The following is a 23,620-nucleotide window of genomic DNA, read 5'->3' as shown; positions in this document are numbered from 1 at the left end:
TCCTGTGCATCAGGCGCTCTTAATGTCGATCCGCTCTCCCCGCCTCCCTCTCCCCTCCCACTGCAGATCCCCGCCTCCCGAGCCGCAGCTGATCCCGATCCGCTCTCCCCGCCTCCCTCTCCCCTCCCACTGCAGATCCCCGCCTCCCTCTCCCCTCCCACAGCAGATCCCCGCCTCCCGAGCCGCAGCCGGTCCCGATGCCGTTGTAACACGGCCTCCGCTTTCCCCCTCCCCTCCTACAGCAGATCCCCGCCTCCCTCTCCAGGTGAGTGTCTACTTTATTTGGGAAACACCACAGTGAGTGCTGTTTTATTTTTCTTGCGCCGTTCCCGCTCCCGCTGTCCGTTTGCGCCCCCCCCCCCATCCGTCCGTGTACCGCCAGCGCTATGCTGCAACTTCCCACTTCGTACGTGTTCCACGAGGCGTTTTGTCTTGGAAGTAGCAGCTGCTTTTTTCTTTTCAGATAAAAAGTGTGCAAGGTGACAGGCACATCAGAGGCTGCACAAGGGATAAGTGAAACGTGTACACGAAGGATTTGGAAAATGAACACTGTTTCTGGGCAGAAAAAGAGAAACTTTGTATTACAGCCCTTTGATGTCCGAAAAAGAAGAAATGATTTGACTTTAGACGTTAGGGAGGCTGCCTGAGGTACAGGGCGGCTGAGTGGCAGATGGCATTTCACCGAAATTACCTTTTGTCCTTGCCACGTGCCAGGAGGCACCTCACTTTATTTGTGTGAACACGTGCACACTTGGACTGCTATAGACACGTCGTTTTTCAATCAGATTTTTATTTTATTTTAAAAGGAACATGACCATTTATTTTTGCTATGTTCCATCCTGGTGGGGTCCTATTGTCATACTTTTCATCCCATCTACGCTAATAGCATGAATATGACGTTTGGGAAATTGCAGAGTGTAGTTTATAGTTTTAGATTAAAATAGCTTCCCCTGTGTCCAGAACATGCACTGTGCGCTGTTGTACCAAAACTCCGAAAATGGGATATTCTATTAAAAGATCTCCAGTGTATGTTTGTTGTTGCCCTTTGTTTTGGTTTTCGCTTGATAAATGCGGAACTACATGTGGCAAAAAAAAACGAATAGCTAAGATGAGGTCAGTTAATAGGCAAGAAGACTGAGGGATGTAAGCGTTCAGCACTGACGTGTGGTGGTATAGTATTCAGCCTGCTATGGAATGATTGCATTGCAGCGCATGAAGGAATATTTTATATCTCAAAAGAACTCTGAAATCATGGCACATTAAAGTACATATTCCGTAGATGCATCGTATATAAAAATCGGTTAGTTCGTTTTTTCCTGTGCATCAGGCGCTCTTAATGTTTTAGCCGGCACTCAAAATGCAAACCAAACATTCTGGCTTTGCCAAGGCTTCTTTTGTCTTTGTCAACATGTGCGCCGCCCTCTTGCTCGGCACGCGCGGGGATAGTTCGTGACCGCTCGGGGGTCCTCTCCCTGTGAATCCGTCACTGCTGTCAGCGCCCAGGCGTGGGGTGATGCTGTTGCCAGGATACCTTTAAATCCAGGGCTGGTAAATCTGTGCAGCCTTCTCGACAGTGGTATTGATTAGAGGGTTTGAACTGTGACCTTTCTCCTCATTGACTGCACCATGACCACCTCTGCACAAGTCATTCAGCAGGAACTTGAGGCGCAAAAATGAGCATGGTTAAACCTGAATATGGGATAAATGTCATTATGGGTGCATGGTGTACAATTAAAAATATGGAATATGGTCTCTTTTTTAAAACCGCTCATTTGTGGTATGATAACTGAGGTGAAATAGTCTTGCAAAACAGGGTTCCCTTGATGCTTTGTTGAGATGCTTGATAAACGTACGTTGTCGTCTTAGACACACCGGGGCTCCAGGGTGTGTGTGTATGTGACTGCTCCAGAGTGTGTGTGTATGTGACTGCTCCAGTGTGTGTGTGTGTGTGTATGTGACTGCTCCAGTGTGTGTGTGTGTGTGTGTGACTGCTCCAGTATGTGTATGTCACTGCTCCAGTGTGTGTGTGCGTGTGTGACTGCTCCAGGGTGTGTGCGTGTGTGACTGCTCCAGGGTGTGTGTGTGCGCGTGTGTGACTGCTCCAGGGTGTGTGTGTGTGTGTGTGACTGCTCCAGGGTGTGTGTGTGTGTGTGTGTGTGACTGCCCCAGGGTGTGTGTGTATGTGACTGCCTCAGAGTGTGTGTGTATGTGACTGCCCCAGAGTGTGTGTGTGTATGTGACTGCTCCAGTGTGTGTGTGTGACTGCTCCAGTGTGTGTGTGTGACTGCTCCAGAGTGTGTGTGTGTGTGACTGCTCCAGAGTGTGTGTGTGTGTGTGACTGCTCCAGAGTGTGTGTGTGTGTGTGACTGCTCCAGTGTGTGTGTGTGTGTGACTGCTCCAGAGTGTGTGTGTATGTGACTGCTCTGGGTGTGTGTGTGTGTGTGTGTGGGGCTCTCTTCTGCCCTCACTCTCCCCTATGCCCCAGCCGTCCCCTCTCGCGTTTCCCCTCTATTTCCTCGTTGGTTCCTCGCTCTGCCTTTCCCTCTCGTTCTTCTCCTCGCACCCTGACCAGCTCAACCTCCTCCATTCGCCGTCCCTCCTGCCCGCTCACCGTTGTCCTCACACACCCCTCTCCACTTAGTATGCCCCCTCCTTTCCTTTCTCCCTCCCATCCTCTCACATCCTCAATTGATACATTGTACTCGCCCTATCTTTCTTTTGCTTTCCTCTTCCAAATCTACCGCTTGTTTTTAAAATGTATATTGCCTGTCCACCTCCTGCCCCTTTCCTGTACCCCCCGAACTATCGCCTTCTCTCCCTTTCGTTTCACCCTTCCAGACTCTTCCCCATTTCTCTCTCTGTCCCCCATTTCTCTCCCTGTCCCCCATTTCTCTCTCTGTCCCCCATTTCTCTCTCTGTCACCCATTTCTCTCTCTGTCACCCATTTCTCTCTCTGTCACCCATTTCTCTCTCTGTCACCCATTTCTCTCTCTGTCCCCCATTTCTCTCTCTGTCCCCCATTTCTCTCTCTGTCCCCCATTTCTCTCTGTCCCCCATTTCTCTCTCTGTCACCCATTTCTCTCTCTGTCACCCATTTCTCTCTCTGTCACCCATTTCTCTCTCTGTCACCCATTTCTCTCTCTGTCACCCATTTCTCTCTCCTATTTCCCATTTCTCTCTCCATGTACCCCCCCTTCTCTCTCTCTCTCCCCCCTTCTCTCTCTCTCTCCCCCCTTCTCTCTCTCTCTCCCCCCTTCTCTCTCTCTCCCCCCTTCTCTCTCTCATCCCCCCTTCTCTCTCTCATCCCCCCTTCTCTCTCTCCCCCCCCTCTCTCTCTCCTCCCCTTCTCTCTATCTCCTCCCCTTCTCTCTATCTCATGTTCCTGTGACCCATGGCGTTGGCTGCAGGTGGGTTGGCACAACTCCTGTCAGAGAAGTGTCTCAATCCTGCTGTGGATTAGGGGCACGTGCCCCTGCTTGGTCCATGGTGAGGTGCTTTTTACACAGAAAAAGGTGTCTCTGTTAAACCGTAGTTTGAGAGTATTTTTAGTTATTGTGTTTTCTTATTGTACAAAACGAATCATGGTGGAACCGGGAATCTTATGCCAGAGCATCCCGGAAAACCCAAAAAGTGAAAGTGAAAAAAACATTTTGGAGAAAAATCACGTGATGTCACAGAAATCGCTTCATCTCTTAGTGGTGTTTAATGTAGGTGCATTTACAAACCCCAGCCCTCACATAAGGTGTCTGAAATGACTCAGACCTGGCAGATTCTCTTGATGCCCATGAGCAACAGTAAAGAGCATGTTCACAGCTGAAGAGTGACCACTTCACCATTCATCCCTTTGTGCCTGCAGACAGAGCTGAATACTTCACCTTTCACCACTTTGCATCTGCAAACAGAGCTGACCACTTCACCAGCTGAGCATCATTTGCATAAGCGTCATTGACACCCCATACTACCGATTTTTTTTTATTACATATGGTTTCCACAATTACTTAAAGTACGTATGTTGTGATCGGTAGTCTGTCACCTGCTATACATTCCACCATACAGTTTAAGATTCTTTTTGGTATTTGTATTCATCCATTTACACCCTTTTACGTTAAAATAGCTATAGCTTTACTGTATAGTTGCTATAAAAGCTTATAATATGGTATAGTGGGCACTTAAAAAAAAATATCACTCCACTGCTAACGAAGCATGAATAAAAAACATTGCCATTTACAATGCCAGTAGCTCCAACTCCAACAAATGTGAGACCTATTGCAATGTAAACAACAATGCCATTTATTTAGAAGTAAAAAAAAAAAAAGAAATGTCATGAGCAATGCCAATAGCTCTAACTTTTCCAAAGGCGAAACCATTGCATTGTAAATGCTTGTTTATATTTGCACATATAGCTAAAATTTGCACACATGGCATTATTTTGCACAAATTATCTGTTTAGATCATTTAAATTCATGTTAATGTATTTATGTATATAGTAGGGTCTTATCATATTAGATACATGAGTCATTAAATGTTTTTTATTTATATCGTATGTAGGTGTGCATATTGTATTTATATTTAATTATTTATTTATACAATGTTAATTCATTGCATCAGCCACTTTTTACAACTCAAAGCATTTATGCTGTATAACAATAAGAAAAAAGCAATTGAATTTATCTTTTTCAATGCTGCAAAAACCGTGACATATTGCAATGCCTTCAATGAGTATTTTCTCTATGTCCATACATGTGATCAGGTGATCCAAAGGGGGGTGGTACACTAAGCAAATTTAAAAACAATGGCTGACGCTGTATTCGTTGTGTGAGCGGCCCTCCTCCCAAAAATAAAAACACATATAAACAGGCTGGGCAGGTCCCGGGGGATTGGGTCATAATTGGCCTCTGGAGGGGGGCCACGTGGTCCCCCTCTTCAAATTATTCTTTAAGAGGCTGCCAGGCCCCGGGGGATGGGGTCCCCAGGGCCAAAAGTAGCCCAGGGAAGGGGGTACCACACAGCCCTCCTCTCATAAAAGAAAAAGGGAACCAGCAACTCACCGGAGGCCCTGCCCCCTCCCTGCACCACTCTACAAACAGGCCCCCTGGCGCATTGTAAATTGGGGAATTAATTCCCCTTCAATCCTGAGTGTCCCTGGGGGCCAACTAGCCAACCAGGTACCTCCAGGAAACGCCACTGAGCTGCATTGCAGAGAGGTGGTCCAAGGCCACGCCCCTTTTTACACCACTCTGCTAAAGTGGCTTCTGGTGCACTGCTGGTGGGGCGATGAGGTCCTCTTATGTCCTGAGGACCTAAGGACAAAAGTGGACTTTATCTTCCGAGCAGCAGTGCACCAGAAGCGGCCTTTGCAGCGTGGTGTAAAAAGGGGCGTGGCCGCGCAATACCTCTCTCCAATGCAGCTCTGTGTCGCTTACTGGAGGTACCTGGTGGGCTAACTACCCCTCCTGTTACCTGCAGTAAATCCCACACAGTGGGATTGCTAAAAGGTGTTTGGAGGCCACGCTCACCTTTTTCCACCACTCTGCAAACGCAACTGCTATGTTATAGTTAGAAATTAGCATTTAAAAAACCTTTGAAATTCACAGAAAAAACCATAGGTTTCAGGGACGTTATAGTTAGAAATTAGCATCTAAAAAAACTTTGAAATTCACTGAGAAAACCATAGGTTTCAGGGCCGTTATAGTTAGTTAGACATTTCACTTGTGCCAAACCAGAGAAATTCGGCCGTTATAGTTCGTTCAGCTAACTATAACTTGCACCCCCGCAATGCACTGCTGATGGCGTCACATAATACTTCATTCTTGACATAGCAAGTGACATCACCATAAATAACTACCAATTAATTGAATAATATTAATTGGTAGTTAACTAATAATTCATTACAAATAAATTACTTCCCACAAGTAACACTATAAAATCTTAATTCAATAAACATGAATAAATAAAAAAACATCATTAATTTTTTATAGTTAAATTACTTTCCACCCTATTCCCCTATAAACCCACACACCCACTACAGAAGTAAAATACGTAAAATGGAATTAAAGTAAAATTGCTAACTACTAACAATTTAACACATTTATTAAAAAACATAAACAATACTTATACAAAAAAAATACATCACATACATTCAAAATTTAAACTAAAATACATAACACTAATTTAAAAATCGATATATTAAACAATTATATTTTTGCAAATGATATTAATGACTTCTATATTTTTGAAAACAATATCCTTTTTTCCTTAAATTCGAAATTCTTGACCACGATATTTTTGCTATCAATATTTCGGTGTCACAATATTTACTACTAGATATTTGTGTTCGTCGACATTTCCAACTCGATATTCTGTTTGAATACCACCACTGATGCATGTTATTGCCTACAACCACTGATGCATACAATGTCAAAAACCACTGGCACATGTTACAGCCCAGGACCAATGATGGATATAATGTCAGAGACCACTGAGGCAAATTACATGAGCACTGCGATGTTATGACAGCGTTGTAAACGCTGTTTCCCGGCAGGAGACAAGAGGTAGTATGGTGCAGAACTTCCAATGCTGGCCACGGCGTAACAAGATACCTTTCTGAGAAGGGTGGTAAACTGCGAGTGTTTTGCGACCACAATTGCAGTCGCAAAACATTCATACATAGGTTTTGGACTTGCTATTAGGAAAGGATGCCCTTGGAACGCGACTCATAAAATTGGGTTACTACATTGAGCTATTTTGTGGTCTCAAAGGGGCTGAAATCCCCTTTGCAACCCCATAAAACGGTCGTACATCTGGCCCCCAATACTTTACTGTAAATGTCATTCGATGCTCATGATAGTCTGAGGTCATGGAGAGGTGTTACATACTCAACGGCCCCTCTCTCGTTTGATTTCATCTGAGCCAAAGCCTCGTAGACTCAGAAAAGAGAAGGACTCCTGCAAGTGGATATATGTAATGTCTACACTGGTGAACATGCTTAGCCAACTTTGTCAATGACACCCATGACAGATCAGTGTTTGCTGAGGTCACCGTTTTAAAGAGACGGTGTGCCAAGGTCAAACCCTCTGCATTTGTAAATGGTTGTTTATATAGAAGTCAATTAGGAAATTGCTAGTTGGTTAGTCTTGCAAGTTTCACAATAAGGAAACATAGGAAGAGGGAGGTGAAGCTATTTGGCAAAGATCATGTAGCTTGGTCTAGTGAGGAAGCAGGGATTAGAAGTTGGGCGACAAAGCAGCAATGCAACACCTCTCAGTGCACCCTCCATGCGACACCATAGATGAGCCGTATTTAAAGTGCAGCACTTCATGTCGCAAGGAGTTACAGATATGTCAGTATTCCTGATGTATCTGTTTGCGCAAAAGTGGCTCATTGCTGGGGTCTGTCTGGGGTGTGTCTGAAAACAGACATAACTCCCGCAATGTGTCCTTTCACATGGGTCAAGTCCCATGTGAAAAGGTTCTGTGTCACCCCCATGAGGCATGTACAAGATTTTCACGCAATGGCGTCCTAGAAGTAGCGCACTGAAATCTTATAGATTTCAATGCACCTCATCTATGAGACCTTGATGCGGGGGAACGCCCACCCTGTATACATTACACCTGACGCAAGTATAATGTTTGGAAGGGGTTTACAAAGTGACGCATTTGCATCACTTTGTAAATAGGGCGCAACATGGCGCCCTTTTAACGCCGCCAGCACATCACAAAAAGTGACGCACCAGGGGCGCAAAAGTGTTGCAAGGCTCATAAATGAGCCCCAGAGTTTTTAGGAGTGCAAGAACGGGTGGGAGGGGTTTGGTCAAGGATATTGATCTTTGACGTGTATACAGATGGGTGTACGCCACGTGCATGCCAAGGTTTTGAAAGCTTTTGTCTGCTTTGAAATTATGCAGCTGGAGGCAGAGCGTGGGGGGATGGTGATTCTCCTTAAGCTTAACCCCTTCTATGCTCATGACGGAGCGGCTCCGTCATGAGCCTCGGTTGAGCTGTGCTCATGACGGAGAGGTTCCGTCGTGGCCCGCTCGGCGCGACTGCGCGGCGCGGATTCAGCGCCTGCGCTGGACGTTCCATTGAGCGGGCGGGCCATGACGGAACCGCTCCGTCATGAGCATAGCTCAACCGCGGTTCGTGACGGAGCGGCTCCGTCACTAGCAAGCGAGCGCCGCTCGGCCCCCCCGCCCCCTTAGCGCTGCAGCAGGATTCCCGCCGCAGCGAAGGGGTTAAAGAACGTTCCCAAGATGCACCTCGCCTGCACCGTCTGTTTGGACTGGGACGCGGGGGCAAATGCGGACGTCTTTGTGAGGGGGAGATTGAGGCAAGTGGCGTTTTGGAGAGATTCGGAGAGACTCGGTGTGTATGTCCCTCGGCGGCGGCGTTTGCTTTGCTTTGCCCTTGCGTCTGAACCTGTAGTTTCTTCCTCGTGAGTCAAGACAAGGTGAGCCTGGGAGGAACTGGGGTGTGCGGCCCGGCGGCATCTGCTACCTGTCGTTTTGCGGGTGGCGTGTGGGTTGTGGCTCTCCCTGCATTGCTGGTGAAGCTGGCTGAGGCTGAGGAGTGTTTTTGACGCTCGTTACTCCTTCTGGGCAAAACGATAATTAACTTGAGTTCCAAGGTGAACTTGGGCATAGTTCAGACATACTCCTGGGGGCTCTACAGACTGTTCCGTTTAATTCAAAATTTTGAACTCAAGGCCCTTGGGTTCAGTAAAATCTCTCTTGGGCTTTAGTGAAATAGGCGCCAATTTTCTCTCCTTTCCAGAATTAAGGTTTAAGGATATAATGGGCATAAAGCGGACAAAAAATTGCAAGCACATTGGTTCGGTAGAACGTGGCTGAGTCTGAAATTTCTGGTGGCATGCTCCTCTTAGACAGTTTTCCCTGCAGTATTTTTGGGGGTCTAGGCAGCTAAAGGTTTACTGCAAAATAGGGCGCTGGTGCAGGGCGCCTAGTTCGTTCTGAAGTGGAGAAGTTGCGGCAGGGAAAGATCAAACGCCTGGCGGAGGACACTGGTCTGAGGCAGCAGCAGGACTGGCAATTAGAAGGGGAATTTCGGCCAGAGTGGAACTATGTACTGGCTCAGCTCCTGCATGTTTGGTACGGCTGTCCCCAGTAAATAGTGAACAAAATGTATTACAGACTTCAATGTCTATAGTAAGACAAAAGAGGAGAGACTGGGGGCCAAAGCTACACTACGAGAGGGAGAGAGTTTCACAGGAAGACCACGCTAGGAATTTATTATCAGAACCAGAAAAGAGTAAACCAAACAGGTACACTCTTGGGAGTAGGGAAATCTGGGGGTTGGAGAGCTTTTCATATAAGTCTGGGTCTAAAACTACGGCAGGAGATCAACTAGTGGTAAGAGAGATAAAAGAGGCGAAAGTGGATAAAAGTTTCAACTTCAACAGGAAAGTAAAGGCAAAGCTGCAAGTGCGTATAATAATACTCCTTCAAAAAAAGAACGGAAAAATTTTACTAAAAACAAAACGAGCGGAACAAGTAGTACAAGAGTCACTCCATCATTAAGATCTTTCTTTAAGGTGCACAATATACAGCCATCAGTAGCAAGGGTCTCGACAGATCCAACAGTGGCAGTAGAAGCAGAGAAGAATTCTATTAGTCTTTTTCACACTCATTTAGGGTGTGTTAATAAGGAGACGATGGTGCCAATTCCGTTGGAGAATAGGTATGAGCTCTTGTCGCAAGACTTGAATGATGTGGCAGTAGAATCGCCACCCATACCATTACCTGCATTCCAACCTGCTCAGGGTAATCTGGAAGTTCCCACTATGAATGAAAAGGGAAACGTGGCAGCTGTTCAGAAGCCGTTAAATACCACAGATACAGCAACGGATAAGGAAGAGACCTCACTTACTGAGGGACTTTTAACTACTTTGTTAGCGAAAATCATGGACAAATTTGCGGTCTCTGAGAATAACCAATTAAAAATACAATCAGCTTGAGAAATTCTTGAGACGAAGTTGACTGCAATCTCAAACAGAGTAGTTGCCATGGAAGAAGTGGTTGAGAGTTTAACAAAAAAAGTGGATAAAAATACACAAGAGATCCAGGCATTAAGAAGCGAGGACAGAACCCTTAAAGATAAGTGGAAAATATAGAAAATGCTACCAGACGAAACAACATAAGATTTTTAAATATACCAGAAGATGCAGAAGGTGAATACGTAAAAGCTTTCATAATTAACCTTGAGTTACATCCTGATATTGACAGGAAAACCCTGGAGGAAGATGTACAGCGAGTACACCGTGATCCATATTTGAAAAAGCCTGGTAAGAAAAACCCCAGGAAGATCCTGGTTAATTTCAGGACATATATGTTAAAGGAGAAAATTCTGGCAGAAGGTTTAAAAGCAGCGGAATACAAGAGAAACGCATGGTCATTCCGAATTAGATCGTACATATCCCACATAACCCAAGAAAAACAATGGGAATTAGGGAAGGCCATGCAGGAATTAAAAAAGTTAGGAGCAACAGCTAACTTACGCTTTCCAGCCTCCCTCAAAGTCATGTGGGAAAACAAAATGTATACATTTAGAGATCGGGTCGAAGCAAACACCCTGTTAAGTAAAATAAAGAGCACTTCATCCATATAGGCACTTTTGAAAAAACCCTGGCTAGAAATAGAGCTTGAAACCGGAGGTTTCCTCAAATAGTAGAAAGGGGGGATTCCCCATGGGGTGGAGGGTGGCCCCTCATTCAAAAAAGTACACATTTTTGTTTTTCACAAGGGGTGGGGAGCATGTGGGAAAAAAATAAAAAAAGAATGTCCTCATTTGAAGATGTAAGTACATTTCTGGCCATTTTTGCAAACATAAGATATAAAGGAAATAAACATCCTTTCTATGTCTAACGTTAGAGTAAAGGAATTAGAAATAACGACCTGGAATGTAAATGGCTTGAGGGTCCCGCGGAGAAGAAATAAGATTCCGGAATATTTGAGACTATCAGGGAGAAAAATCTTTCTTATTCAAGAATCCCATTTACTAAAAGAAGAATGGGTCTCAATTTTAAGGCAACAGAATTGGGTGGAACATTTTATATATACAAATCAGACATGTATAACCAAAGGAGGGGCTATCTTAATTAAAAAATCAGCTGCTGCGGTAGTGGAAGAGGGTATAGTGGACCCAGGAGGAAGATGAGCTGTTGCTAAAATAAAGATCAGTGGAGTTGGATTCACGTTAGCAAGCTATTATGGTCCCAACATTGATGACCCAGCCCACCTGTATGCCTTGATACCTCATTTAGTAGAAGCTGATAATGATATTATCTTAGGAGGGGATTTTAATCTGGTGCTCAATCCAAACAAGAATTCGACCTCTCTCAGAGCTAATTCCAAAACACAAAAAATGAGAAAAACTCTAAAACAACTAATGCTCGACTTAGGTCTAATAGACATCTGGAGTGACTTGGCCAATAAATCTAAAGTTAAGGGTGGGAAAAATACGGACATAGGTCGAGGATCGATTTTTTCCTGGTCGGGATAAAAGCTTGACAAAATATTAGTCAAATTAGTCATGTCCCTGAGCATATGTCCGATCATTCGGCTGTAAGTTTGAAAATAGATATCTGTAGGACCCAGTCACATAGTAGGTATACTATCAATCGAGTATTATTAGTGGAGCAAGACATAATTGAAAGGTTGAAAACAGAAACTAAAGAATTTTTTGATTTAAACTTAAATACTGCACCTATTCAAATTGTATGGGATACATACAAAGCATTTCTGAGGGGGGTGTTAACAATTATATCCTGGGCACAAACAAAGAAAATAAAAATGGACACTAAAAACCTGGAAAATGAGATACAGAGACGGTCTGATAGTTTAGAGGGTGATAGGGAGAATGTGACTACTATAAACAGCTTAACATCTGTTAAATGTAAACTAGCTAACCATCTAGAAGCTATATTTAAAAAAAATGGGATGTCAGTAAACTGGCACACCATGAGTATGGCGAAGGGTGTAGCAAGCTTCTCGCGTGGAAGACAAGGCAAGAACAAACAAGAAACTGCATAAAAGACATACGACTTACTGATAATGGTAGGGTAGTCACAGAAAGTGAGGAAATTGAAGAAGCTTTTGTCCAGTTTTTTAATAAATTGTATACAGAAGATGATATCATAGATGAAGCTAGCATGGAAGAATTCCTATCAGAGATTTATCTCCCCACTCTCCGACAAGAAGACAGAGATGTTATAAATAGCTCCTTTTCAATGGAAGAACTATATCAAGTGGTTAACTCCTTAAAAAAGGGGAAAGCTGACGGTACAGACTCCATCCCAAATGAGATCTATAAGATCTTAAAGGATGAATTAACACCTTTCCTACTACAACTATTTAACTCCTCTTTCATAGAAGGAAATAGCCCTCCAGTAACCTGGGAGGAACAACAATTATAATCCTTTTAAAACCAAATAAAAATCTGCGAGATTGTGAATCTTATCGCCCAATCTCGCTGTTGAACTGCGACCATAAAATCTACACGCAGGTCTTAACACAACGATTAGATAAAGTTTTAGGGTCACTTATACATCCGGACCAAAAAAGATTCATGAAGGGGAGAAAATTAAGTGAGTTGACGCAAGATCTTATTGGCGCTATAGATGTGTCACAAACATACAACTCCCCCTTGGCGGTAATGACATTCGATGACGCCAAGGTGTTTGATCGAGTTAACTGGAACTTTTTTTTAAAGTAATACAGTGCTTTGATTTGGGAGAGAATTGCTTAGCATCAATTAAATACATCTATAAAAATACCTCAGCTAAAATCCTGGTTAATGGGGACTTGTCCCGAGCAATACAAATTAAAAGAGGAACTAGACAGGGTTGCCCTCTTTCCCCGTTACTTTTTAACATGTATATCGAGCCCTTAGCTTTTAATTTAAGAGCATCGCGGAACATCATCCCATTTAGTTATAACGGATGGGGAACAAAAATAGGTTTTATGCTGATGACCTTATTGTATACATGGGGAATATAGAAAAATCTTACCCAGAAATATGGTTGGAGATAGAGAGGTTTGGAAGGGTCTCAGGATATCTGTTAAACCAACAAAAAACAGAGTTAATGAAATGGAATACAGAGTTTGCAAGCACCTATGAAAAGAGGGAGATAAGATACCTGGGAATTCAAATAACTCACAATATAGATAAAATTACGCAAGTCAATTTTGATAAAGTAATAAAAGAAGTAAGTCTACTCTTAAATTACTGGGGGGCTATATCTCTTTCTTTTCTGGGTAAATCCAATTTATTGAAAATGTCGATTTTTCATAAATACACCTTTTTATGTATCTCTATCGCCCTTGAGTTCCCAAAAAGTTGGTTTAAGAAGGCGCAGGGCCTTTTTACAAAGTTTATATGGGGAAATAAGAGCCCTAGGATTTCCCAGAAAAAACGTAGAAAGAAAAAAGAATATGGTGGGATCGCTAGCCCGGATCTTTATTTATATATGTGTGCATTTCAGTTAAAACATTTCCGACAATTAATGCTGGAACACAGCGCGTTTTCTCCCCTTTTTAAAGCATTTACACAGGCACTATCTCAACAAGCCGATGGTTTCCTTCTAAAATTTGGTAACCCTAAATTTAAAAAAAAGTTACATTGAAGATTCTGCTGACATCTGTAAAAGTTTGGTCGCAAGTAAGTCGGCTCTTAAAAATTCCATATTATAACGATATAACCCCCATTTGGAATTCTCCGGGGATACCAGCATGCTTGACAGATGCCTTGGCGCTACCTCTGAGAAACGGTGGAATTTTTTCTGGGGGCCACCTGTTAATTGATGGAGAACTTATATGTTGGCCGCATTTATCAGCTTTAACTGGAAACTTGACTTCAAAGTTTAAATACTACCAATTAACAAGTTGGACAAAGGCAGTTGGAAAAGATCTGATAGGCAATTCGTACTTGCCACTAAAGATTTGCTCTAAAAACAATAATGAAAAGCAGGTGGCAGAATGGTACTGGCTCTTGGTACAAAATGGAGAAGAGGAGCAGGCCTCATTTATGGAAATTTGGAAGAAGGACCTGCCAGATGAAGATCTCAAATCTATGGGGCAAGTATCAATGTCACTTCTCTGGTCATGTATAATTGCTGCACCATTAAAAAAGAATCACCTTTTCACAGCTCATAAAGCATACTTGACCCCGCGAAAAATCTCAAAGATGGGAAATCGGGAGATCAAGAAATGCCCCAAATGTGGATAAGATAATGCCAACGAAGTCCATATGTTTTGGAGCTGTCCGGTAATAAATGAATTCTGGGCTAAAGTAGGTAAGAACATATCGGATGTTATGAGGATGGAAATAAAACTAACCTCTAAATCAGTAAGTTTTGGGATGCCTCCTAGTGGGGGTTGATTTAATACTAACAAAGAAGCATAAAGCTCTTTTTTTTACCCTGATTCTTTTAGCTCGAAGGGAATTATGTATTAAATGGATATTCGCATGCCCTCCTACAAAGAATGAATGGATTTATTCCATTCAGAGGATAGCACGTTTGGATTAAGCAGGCAATTTTGCAAAAAAAGACCAAATATTGGAAAATCTGGGATACGTGGGCTGAGACAGGAGCTCAACATATATTATGAGAAACTGGGTTTCAAATATTCTAGTTTATGGTTTATGTTCCTTTAATTGTTCAGCAGATTTTTGTATTTCTGGGTCCTATGATTAAATAATATGCTTCAGACATGGTCCAGGGGGATGTATGACGGTACCACGCGTACTTGTACAACGCATACCGTTACAACGCTACTTTTACCACGCAAGTCGTTACGACTTGCGTGGAGGGGCGCTGGATAGTAAATTATTTAATTTACTATTCCAACTCCAGTCCCCGTGGACTCTAGGGAAAGGAGTTGGATAGTAAATTAAAGTATTTACTATCCTGGCGCGCCCCCAGCGCATTTCGTTGTAACGACCTGCGTGGTAAAAGTATCGTTGTAACGGTACCGCGTTGTAAAATATGCATGGTAACCGTTGCATACCGGTCCAGGGGACTAGTCTGAAAAAGGCCACTCACTGGTAAGTGAGAATATAAGGGCCGCTTTCCTTTTCAAGTTTGAGGTTCTGAAACCCTAAAGAAGTGTTTGAAGGTGCGGCTCTGGTGATACATAGTATACTTTCTCCTCTGTGGGGGTGAAACCGGACCGGTAATTAAAAGTTCATCTTCGGACATTTGAAGGGGTCAGAAAAGAACCATCTTTCTTGTTTTTAATGGAAGCATATTATCTTTAAATGAGGACAAAAAAAAAAGATGCACCTCGTCCAGTGTGGCACCTGCCTCCACCTTCCCCTGGAGTGCACCCGCCCTCCACCCTTCATGTTAAAGGGTCTCTACGGCTCCTGTGGCTTCCAAGCCAGGAGCCTGGGGTAGCTGAAAAGCCCCCAAGAAGGGTGCCCCTGCACAGAAGCCTGGACACCCGAGGAGGGGTACAGTGAATGAGAGCCTGACCACTGAAGCCGGATTCAGTCTCAGACTCCACCGAGGTAAAATGATCAGTGTCCTGGGCCTAGAGCTGTGGAACCCGCCAAGACCAGAGCCAAGAAACCAAACACACAAGTCAATCAATCAATCATAGGTTTGTTAAGGGAGACTACTCACCCGTAAGTGTCTCAAGGCACTAGGGGGGGGGGTGGGGGGGAGGCGCAAGGTCCCGTTCATCAAGGAGGAGGTCTATCGAAGAGCCATGTATTGAGGTCACTCGTGAAGTTGGGGAGTGATGTCGTCTGTCTGAGGTGGAGCGGGAGCGCGTTTCAGGTTCTGGCCAAGAGGAAGGAGAAAGAGCGGCCTCCTGATCTGGACTTCCTGGTGCGAGGGACCACGGCATAGGAGAGCTGAGCTGATCGTAGGGTCCTTTGGGGTGCGTGGAATGTGAGTCAGCTTTCAAGTATGCTGGACTGGTGTTGTAGAGGGCTTTGTGTGCGTGGGTGAGAATCTTGAAGGTGATTCTTGCCTCAATGGGGATCCAGTGGAGTGTGCGCTGGTGCTAGGTGATGTGGCAGTGTTCTTGCAGGTTGAGGATTAGTCTGGCGACGGCATTCTGGATGTTTTGAAGTTTGTGGTTTTTGTTGTTTCCGGAGTGCGTAGTCCGTGGGGGTGGGCGGGCTTCTGAGGGCAGGGGGCCACCAGGTGTTATTCCAGGCCAATGATGAGTACTTTTGTTTTGTCCGTATTGAGTTGTAGATAGCTGCTCTTCATCCATTTGGCGACTGCTTCCATGCCTTCTTGAAACTTGAATTTAGCTGTGTTGGGTTCATTAGATAGGGAGAGGATGAGTTGGTTGTCGTCTGTGTATGAAACAATATTGAGTCCATGTGTTCTGACGATGGGGGCGAGCAGAGCCATGTAGATGTTGAACAATGTGGAGCTGAATGAGGATCCTTGGGGGACCCCGCAGGTGGTCGGTGTGGGGTCCGAGAGGAAGGGAGGGAGTCTAACCAGCTGCGTTCTGCCGGAGAGGAACGAGCGGGTCCAGTCGAGGGCCTTTGTCTGATCCCTGCGTCGTAAGGTCTGTGTGTTAGGGTGCGGTGAGAGACTGTGTCAAAGGCTGCTGAAAGGTTGAGGAGAATAAGGGCTACTGTCACTCATCTGTCCAGGATGGAGCGGATGTCGGAGAGGAGGCTGAAGGTAGGCCTCTTCTTCAGAGGGGATCCTCCCCCACAAGGGTCATGAACACACTGGCCCTCTCCTTCTCTAAATTGGCCCTCTGCTCCTCCTCATGCAGTTCATTCACCACGGAAGCCTAAAATGAAGCCCCACAGCCTGGTCCCTCCCTCCCTTCCATAGAGCGCTACAAACACTTTGTATTGCATTGTATTGTAATTGCATTTATATAGCACTTACTGTAGGGTTTTGACTTATCTCCATCAGCGACCGTGACATGTAGCTTGTCACAGTCTAAGGCTTTGCAAAACACATAAACAAATGAATGAATGAATGAATAAATGCATACATAAATTAATGAGTTGCTGAATAAATAAATAAATACATGCATACACGAATGAGTGTATGAATAAATAAATGCATGCATGCATACATGAATGAATGAGTGGATGAAGAAATAAATAAATATATGCACACATAAATTGAAGTTTGGATGAATGAATAATTACATTCATACATGAATGAATGAATAAATGCATGCATACATGAATGAGTTGATGAATGAATAAATAAATACATGCATACATTAACGATTGAGTAGATGAATAAACGAATGTACGCAAACATAAATTAATGTGTGAATGAACGAATAGTTGAATTCATACATGAAGGAATGAATCAATAAATACGTGCATGCATACATAAATGAATGACTGGATGAATGAACACATGATTGAAAGTGAAAGTGAAAGTGGCTAGTCCTTTGCTCAGTGTGTTATGCCTTCAGTTAGTGCTCCCAAGACTGAGTTCTGTGTTTTTACCCTCTGCAGGTGGACCAGATTCTAATCCATCAGAAGCGTGAGTACATTCTGTCATTTTACTTGACACTGACGAGGTGACTTATTCACACTAAGATAAAGCACATATAAATACAGAGACTGCTAATAAAGGGTCAAGCACTTGAGTCCAGTTCTATGTCAGAATATCAAGTACAAAAACTTTGTTTTGCAAAAAATATCGAGGCCAGAACATTTTCTACTACAATATTGCGACGGTCAATATTTATAGATTAGTATGGATTTATTGATGTTAACTTCGTATCTTTGTATCCTAAGGATATATATTTTACACAATAGTCTGGTAGAATACATTGTTTCTTCATTCACCAAAATGCCAGGGGTAGCGGAAGTGACATTACATACCCTTTGACCTTAATGACATCACACGAAGTGACCCTCGATCCTGATTTTTTTCCCAGGAAGTCATGTGACATGCCCTTAACTATGATGACATCACAATAATTGACACTGATGAAGTTCCATTACAACTGCATGATTAATATGACAACACAATACAGACACAGGTGTATTTAGACCCGCCCATATTATGAGGCTGGCTTGATCTTTGAAAGTTCTGGAACATAATACATGCCCTCCATTGAGCGAGTAAAGCAAGAACGCAGGCCTCTACTAGGGGGTTTCAACACCTGAGAACATTTTTAAAAGAATGTGATCAGGGACTGCATTTTAAAGCACACTTTCCACATACAGTTTCTAAAAAAGAGCCATAGGCTGTGAAAGGGCACTCATTACATTTTCAAACCCTTTCATGGGGAGCCAAGCCAATGAAACCGGACAGTCCCCAAGAGCTGACTGCATTAAAAAAAAAAATTGAAATGGATGCCCACTAATTTTTTTAAATCAGCTCCGTTGTGCCATGGCTAGCATTTTGTCATTGGTGCCCCCATATCCCATTGGTGCCCCCGGTATGCCAGAGCCAGAATATTTCCATTGATGCCATCGATAGCCATCAAGTGACCTTTATTTAAACAAGCAGTTGCAACGCAATAGGTCTCGCATTAGGAAAGTTTGAGCTATTGGTATTGTAAATGACACATTTTTTATTTATGTGTTGGTTTTGAAAACAGCGAAATTAATAGCTTTGTCATTTACAATGCCAATAGTTATAACTTTTGCAAATGTGACACCTATAGCATTTGTAATTCAATATGTGTTGTATGTACGCGACTTAGAAGTAATGATATTAAAAATAACAATGGCTTTTAATTTTTGTTTAATAATTAATACTTAAATAAAAGTTATTGTAATTTATAATGGCTATAGCTTAAACTTATTTAAATAATTTTTGTGAAGATTATGTTCAGTGTATTTTATTGTGACGAAAATCCAAGAACAGAAGTGAAATATTAACATCTTTTTGTGACATTTGTATTAAAGCTTGAAACATTGAGAGAGCATATTTGAACCAGTTGTTGTTGAAGGGTTGCACAGATTGATGCTGTGGTGGCGCTGAGTGATGTTGTGGTAGCGACGGGCAATGCTGTGTTAGCGCATAGTGATGTTGTGGTGCCCCTGAGTGATGTTGTGGTGCCCCTGAGTGATGCTGTGGTAGTGCTGTGTGATGCTGTGGTGATGCGATAGATAGAGTGAGTGCGATAGATAGATAGAGTGGATGCGATAGATAGATAGATAGATAGATAGATAGATAGATAGATAGATAGATAGATAGATAGATAGATAGAAGGTGATAGATAGATAGATAGATAGATAGAAGGTGATAGATAGATAGATAGATAGATAGATAGATAGATAGATAGATAGATAGATAGATAGATAGATAGAAGGTGATAGATAGATAGAGGGAGGGCGATACATAGATAGAGGGAGGGCGATAGATAGAGGGGGGCGATAGATAGAGGGAGGGCGATAGATAGATAGAGGGAGGGCGATAGATAGATAGATAGATAGGTAGATAGATAGATAGATAGATAGAGTGAGTGAGAGCGATATATAGACAGATAGAGTGAGGGCGATCAATAGATAGATAGAGTGAGTGAGTGCGATAGATAGATAGATAGATAGATAGATAGATAGATAGATAGATAGATAGATAGATAGATAGATAGATAGATAGAGTGACTGCCAGAAAAGTATGTGACAATCACCAGGAGAAGGGCGTTGGCTTGGCTCACATGTAGTGGGCCTAGGAGTACATGTTTTGATTGGTCAGAAGTTGTGTTCTTCCTCAAAAAAAGTAGAGCTCTCCACACTTCTGTGATCATTTTATTTCTCTAGCTGCCCGAGACATCTGTATGTGCCCCCTCCGTCTAAAGTGCCCGTAGAGTGAGTGTGTCATATCTATTTACAACTGAAGCGCCAAGGGGATGGGAGAGTGAGCGAATCACATCAGATGCCAAAGTGTGACAAATAAACACGTCATTATTGTTATTAGCACATACCAATCATACAAAACTGTTGTTTGGTGTGTATGGGAGTGCATCAGAAAGAATAGGGAGGGGAGGGTACATGCTGCAACCGAAGTTTACTAGTTAGTAGTTTTATAAAATGTGTCACCTGCATAGTGCTCCGATGCCGCTGATTAGACCGTGCAGGCTATCGCCATGTTGAGAGGTGCTAGGAAGTATGCGGTGCGGTCATCAGTGTAGCGCATAGCTGTCATGTCTATGGATTCGTAGCGCTCCATAATTCTATGTCTGCCCGGAAATGTGGAAAGAAATGGTCAATAAAGGCTGCAGCTCATAAAAGACAGTGTTGTCTACATTAAAATGTGTTACTTGCATAGTGCTCCGATGTTGCTGCTGAGAGCCTTGCAGCGCTACCATAATGGGAGACTTGTAGAGGTTTTCTCAAATGCAGGGTATCAGAGCGCTTTACATACATGACACACAGTCATTTTGTTAGGCATGGGGATATTAAGTGATTTGCCCCAAATCACAGGAAGTTTAGCGACATTACTGAGACTCGAACCGGGTTCCCCAGGTCCGAGGTCGAGCGCTCTAGCCGTTAGGCCAACTCCATAATCCTATGCCTGCTTGGAAATGTGTATTGAATTGGCCAATAAAGGCTGTGGCTCATGAAACACAGGGTTGTGTACATTAACACACCATGACGGGAGACTTGTAGACGTACGGTTTAGTAGTGTGTGACGCTGCACACTTTCAGGGCAATGTATGCACAATGCGCTGCACCGATGAATACCATAACATAAATGTTTTGTAACCGGATGCATACAACGCGCACACAGCCCCTTTGCATTACGATTCAATTGGGCATAGGATGTTAAAAGGAATGAAGAATAAAAAAAACAATGCTTGTATCTTTTCTCTACTCCCTTGTTTTGAGGTTCGATTCACAAAGGCGTCGTACAGCATGAAAAAGAGTACTTCCGGAGTTCCTCGTCCCATATTCTAAGTACTCTGTGAATTGGCCCTTTGTGTTTCATGTGGACAAAAAAAAAGCCAATCGCATGAGGGCCCAAGCATGTGCAGCAGAAGGCGACCTAAAGCCACCAACTCACCCCGAGAGCCTGGAGGCGTGGCGGAGCCCGCTGGGGTTACAGATCACGTAAGGTGAAGACACCTTCCAAAAGTTGTGCCTCAGAATACTTTATTGCATGCCAAGCAGCGGCTCAACATCCGCTGCACAGCGCTAACACCATGCACTGGAGGTAAAGCCGCTGTAATCCGGATGAAGTGCGCTGTATGCTATGCAAGGGTACTCTGCCAACGCACTGCTACCTATGAATGCATTTTATTAATGTTGCCATCCATGGCTGCCCGAGTGTAACCTGTTTGGATTAAGTGAGGCACATTCCACGTATATTATTATAACACGGAGATATGACAGTTGTGTGGTATTCAAATTCACCATCGTTTCATGGTTTGATACTGTTATTGGGGTGCATTGCATTCATGTTGAATGTTGACAAATAAACTACCAGGCGGCTTCAATGCACATCATGGAGTAATGCTAAAACAGCATAACAGAATCTCGTCGCAGAGCACCAAAAATATTTCAATTCTAAACACTGTGAAATGAGGCCCTGATCACAGCACACCCAATAGTAAAAAAACAAGGCAGCAATTAACTTGTAAAGCACGGTATTTTTGTTAATAGTGAGACTACGCACGTAATGTACCCGATAAGCAATAATTAAAAGCAAAGCGGCATAAAGGTGTATGTTTCTGTGAAGCCTACAGAATGGCAAACCTCCAACGCACGCTAATTTAGTCAATAGTGAGAATATGGAATCTCTGACAGAATATCGAGAGACAGGATATCGACACTCAAAATACCGACGTTGGAATATCGAAGGCAAGTATATCGACACCCTATCTACAACATGGTAAGTACAAAAATATTGAAAATAAAATATCGATGTTAAAAATATCGTAAGTAAATATATCATTTTTTTATTATTAAAAAAAGAAATATAAAGTAAATAATACTTTTATATAATTTAAACTTATGTAAAAATATTTTAGAATGTTTAAAATGATTAAATAATACATATTTAATGTGAAACATTTAATTAAAATTAAACATACAATATGTAATATTTATTTAATTAATTATAATATGTATTAATGTTTTAATTAATTTAAAAATATTAACAAATACTATAAATTACAAATACATCACCACATAAAATAATAACATAAATAATAATAAATATTTATATTTAATACATAAAAACAATGAAATATACTTTCATTATTTAAAAAATTATTTAAACACAACATTATGTAACATAATAAATTATTATAAAATACATAAATAATTATAAATTATATTGGATAGCATAATGCTAAAAATACTCCATAGGATGCAACAGTAAGGAAAGTGTTAGATAGCAAATAGGTAAAAATTACTATTCCCACTCCAATGAGTGTATCATTAGGGAAAGCATTGGATAGCGTAAGAGTAAAAATTACTATTCCAACTCCAAAGGGTGCACAGTAGGGAAAGCGTTGGATAGTGTAGGGGGTAAAATTACTATTCCCTCTCCAGAGAGTGCAACAGTAGGGAAAGCGTTGGAAAGCGGGTGGGTAAAAATTACTATTCCCTCTCCAGTGAGTGCAACAGTAGGGAAAGCATTGGATAGCGTACGGGTAAAAATTACTATTCCCACACCAGTGGGTGCAACAGTAGGGAAAGTGTTGGATAGCGGGTAGGTAAAAATGACTATTCACACTCCATTGAGTGCAGCATTAGGGAAAGCTTTGGATAGCGTAAGGGTAAAAATTACTATTCCAACTCCAAAGGGTGCAACAGTAGGGAAAGCGTTGGATAGTGTAGGGGGTAAAATTACTATTCCCACTCCAGAGAGTGCAGCAGTAGGGAAAGCGTTGGATAACGGGTGGGTAAAAATTACTATTCCCACTCCAGTGAGTGCAACAGTAGGGAAAGCGTTGGATAGCGTACGGGTAAAAATTATTATTCCAACTCCAAAGGGTGCAACAGTAGGGAAAGCGTTGGATAGCGGGTGGGTAAAAATGACTATTCCCACTCCAGTGAGTGCAACAGTAGGGAAAGCGTTGGATAGCGTACGGGTAAAATTTACTATTCCAACTCCAGTGAGTGCAACAGTAGGGAAAGCGTTGGATAGCGTAAGAGTAAAAATTACTATTCCAACTCCAAAGGGTGCAACAGTAGGGAAAGCGTTGGATAGTGTAGGGGGTAAAATGACTATTCCCACTCCAGAGAGTGAAACAGTAGGGAAAGCGTTGGATAGCGGGTGGGTAAAAATTACTATTCCCACTCCAGTGAGTGCAACAGTAGGGAAAGCGTTGGATAGCGTACGGGTAAAAATTACTATTCCAACTCCAGTGAGTGCAACAGTAGGGAAAGCGTTGGATAGCGTAAGGGTAAAAATTACTATTCCAACTCCAAACGGTGCAACAGTAGGGAAAACGTTGGATAGCGGGTGGGTAAAAATTACTATTCCCACTCCAGTGAGTGCAACAGTAGGGAAAGCGTTGGTTAGCGTATGGGTAAAATTTACTATTCCAACTCCAGTGAGTGCAACAGTAGGGAAAGCGTTGGATAGTGTAGGGAGTAAAATTACTATTCCCACTCCAGAGAGTGCAACAGTAGGGAAAGCGTTGGATAGCGGGTGGGTATAAATTACTATTCCCACTCCAGTGAGTGCTACAGTAGGG

General features: G+C 42.8%; 2 protein-coding genes across 4 annotated transcripts in view; both read left to right on the top strand.

Moving 5' to 3' along the window:
• Positions 1-23,620, top strand: part of LOC147678708 (phospholipid scramblase family member 5-like) — a 250,081-nt gene that overhangs the window by 40,811 nt on the left and 185,650 nt on the right. The gene's annotated exons all lie outside the window — the stretch shown is intronic.
• LOC147678709 (phospholipid scramblase family member 5-like) overlaps positions 1-23,620 on the top strand; it is a 106,974-nt gene that overhangs the window by 41,149 nt on the left and 42,205 nt on the right. For all 3 annotated transcript variants that reach the window (XM_086946161.1, XM_086946160.1, XM_086946162.1), the window contains exon 4: positions 17,469-17,496. In XM_086946161.1, the coding sequence (XP_086802287.1) occupies positions 17,469-17,496 (28 nt within the window). The remainder of the gene's footprint in view (positions 1-17,468; positions 17,497-23,620) is intronic.

This window comes from Lissotriton vulgaris, chromosome 12 (assembly GCF_964263255.1).
Source record: "Lissotriton vulgaris chromosome 12, aLisVul1.2, whole genome shotgun sequence".
Lineage (NCBI taxonomy): Eukaryota > Metazoa > Chordata > Amphibia > Caudata > Salamandridae > Lissotriton > Lissotriton vulgaris.
This window is presented reverse-complemented; position numbering and strand designations above follow the sequence as displayed.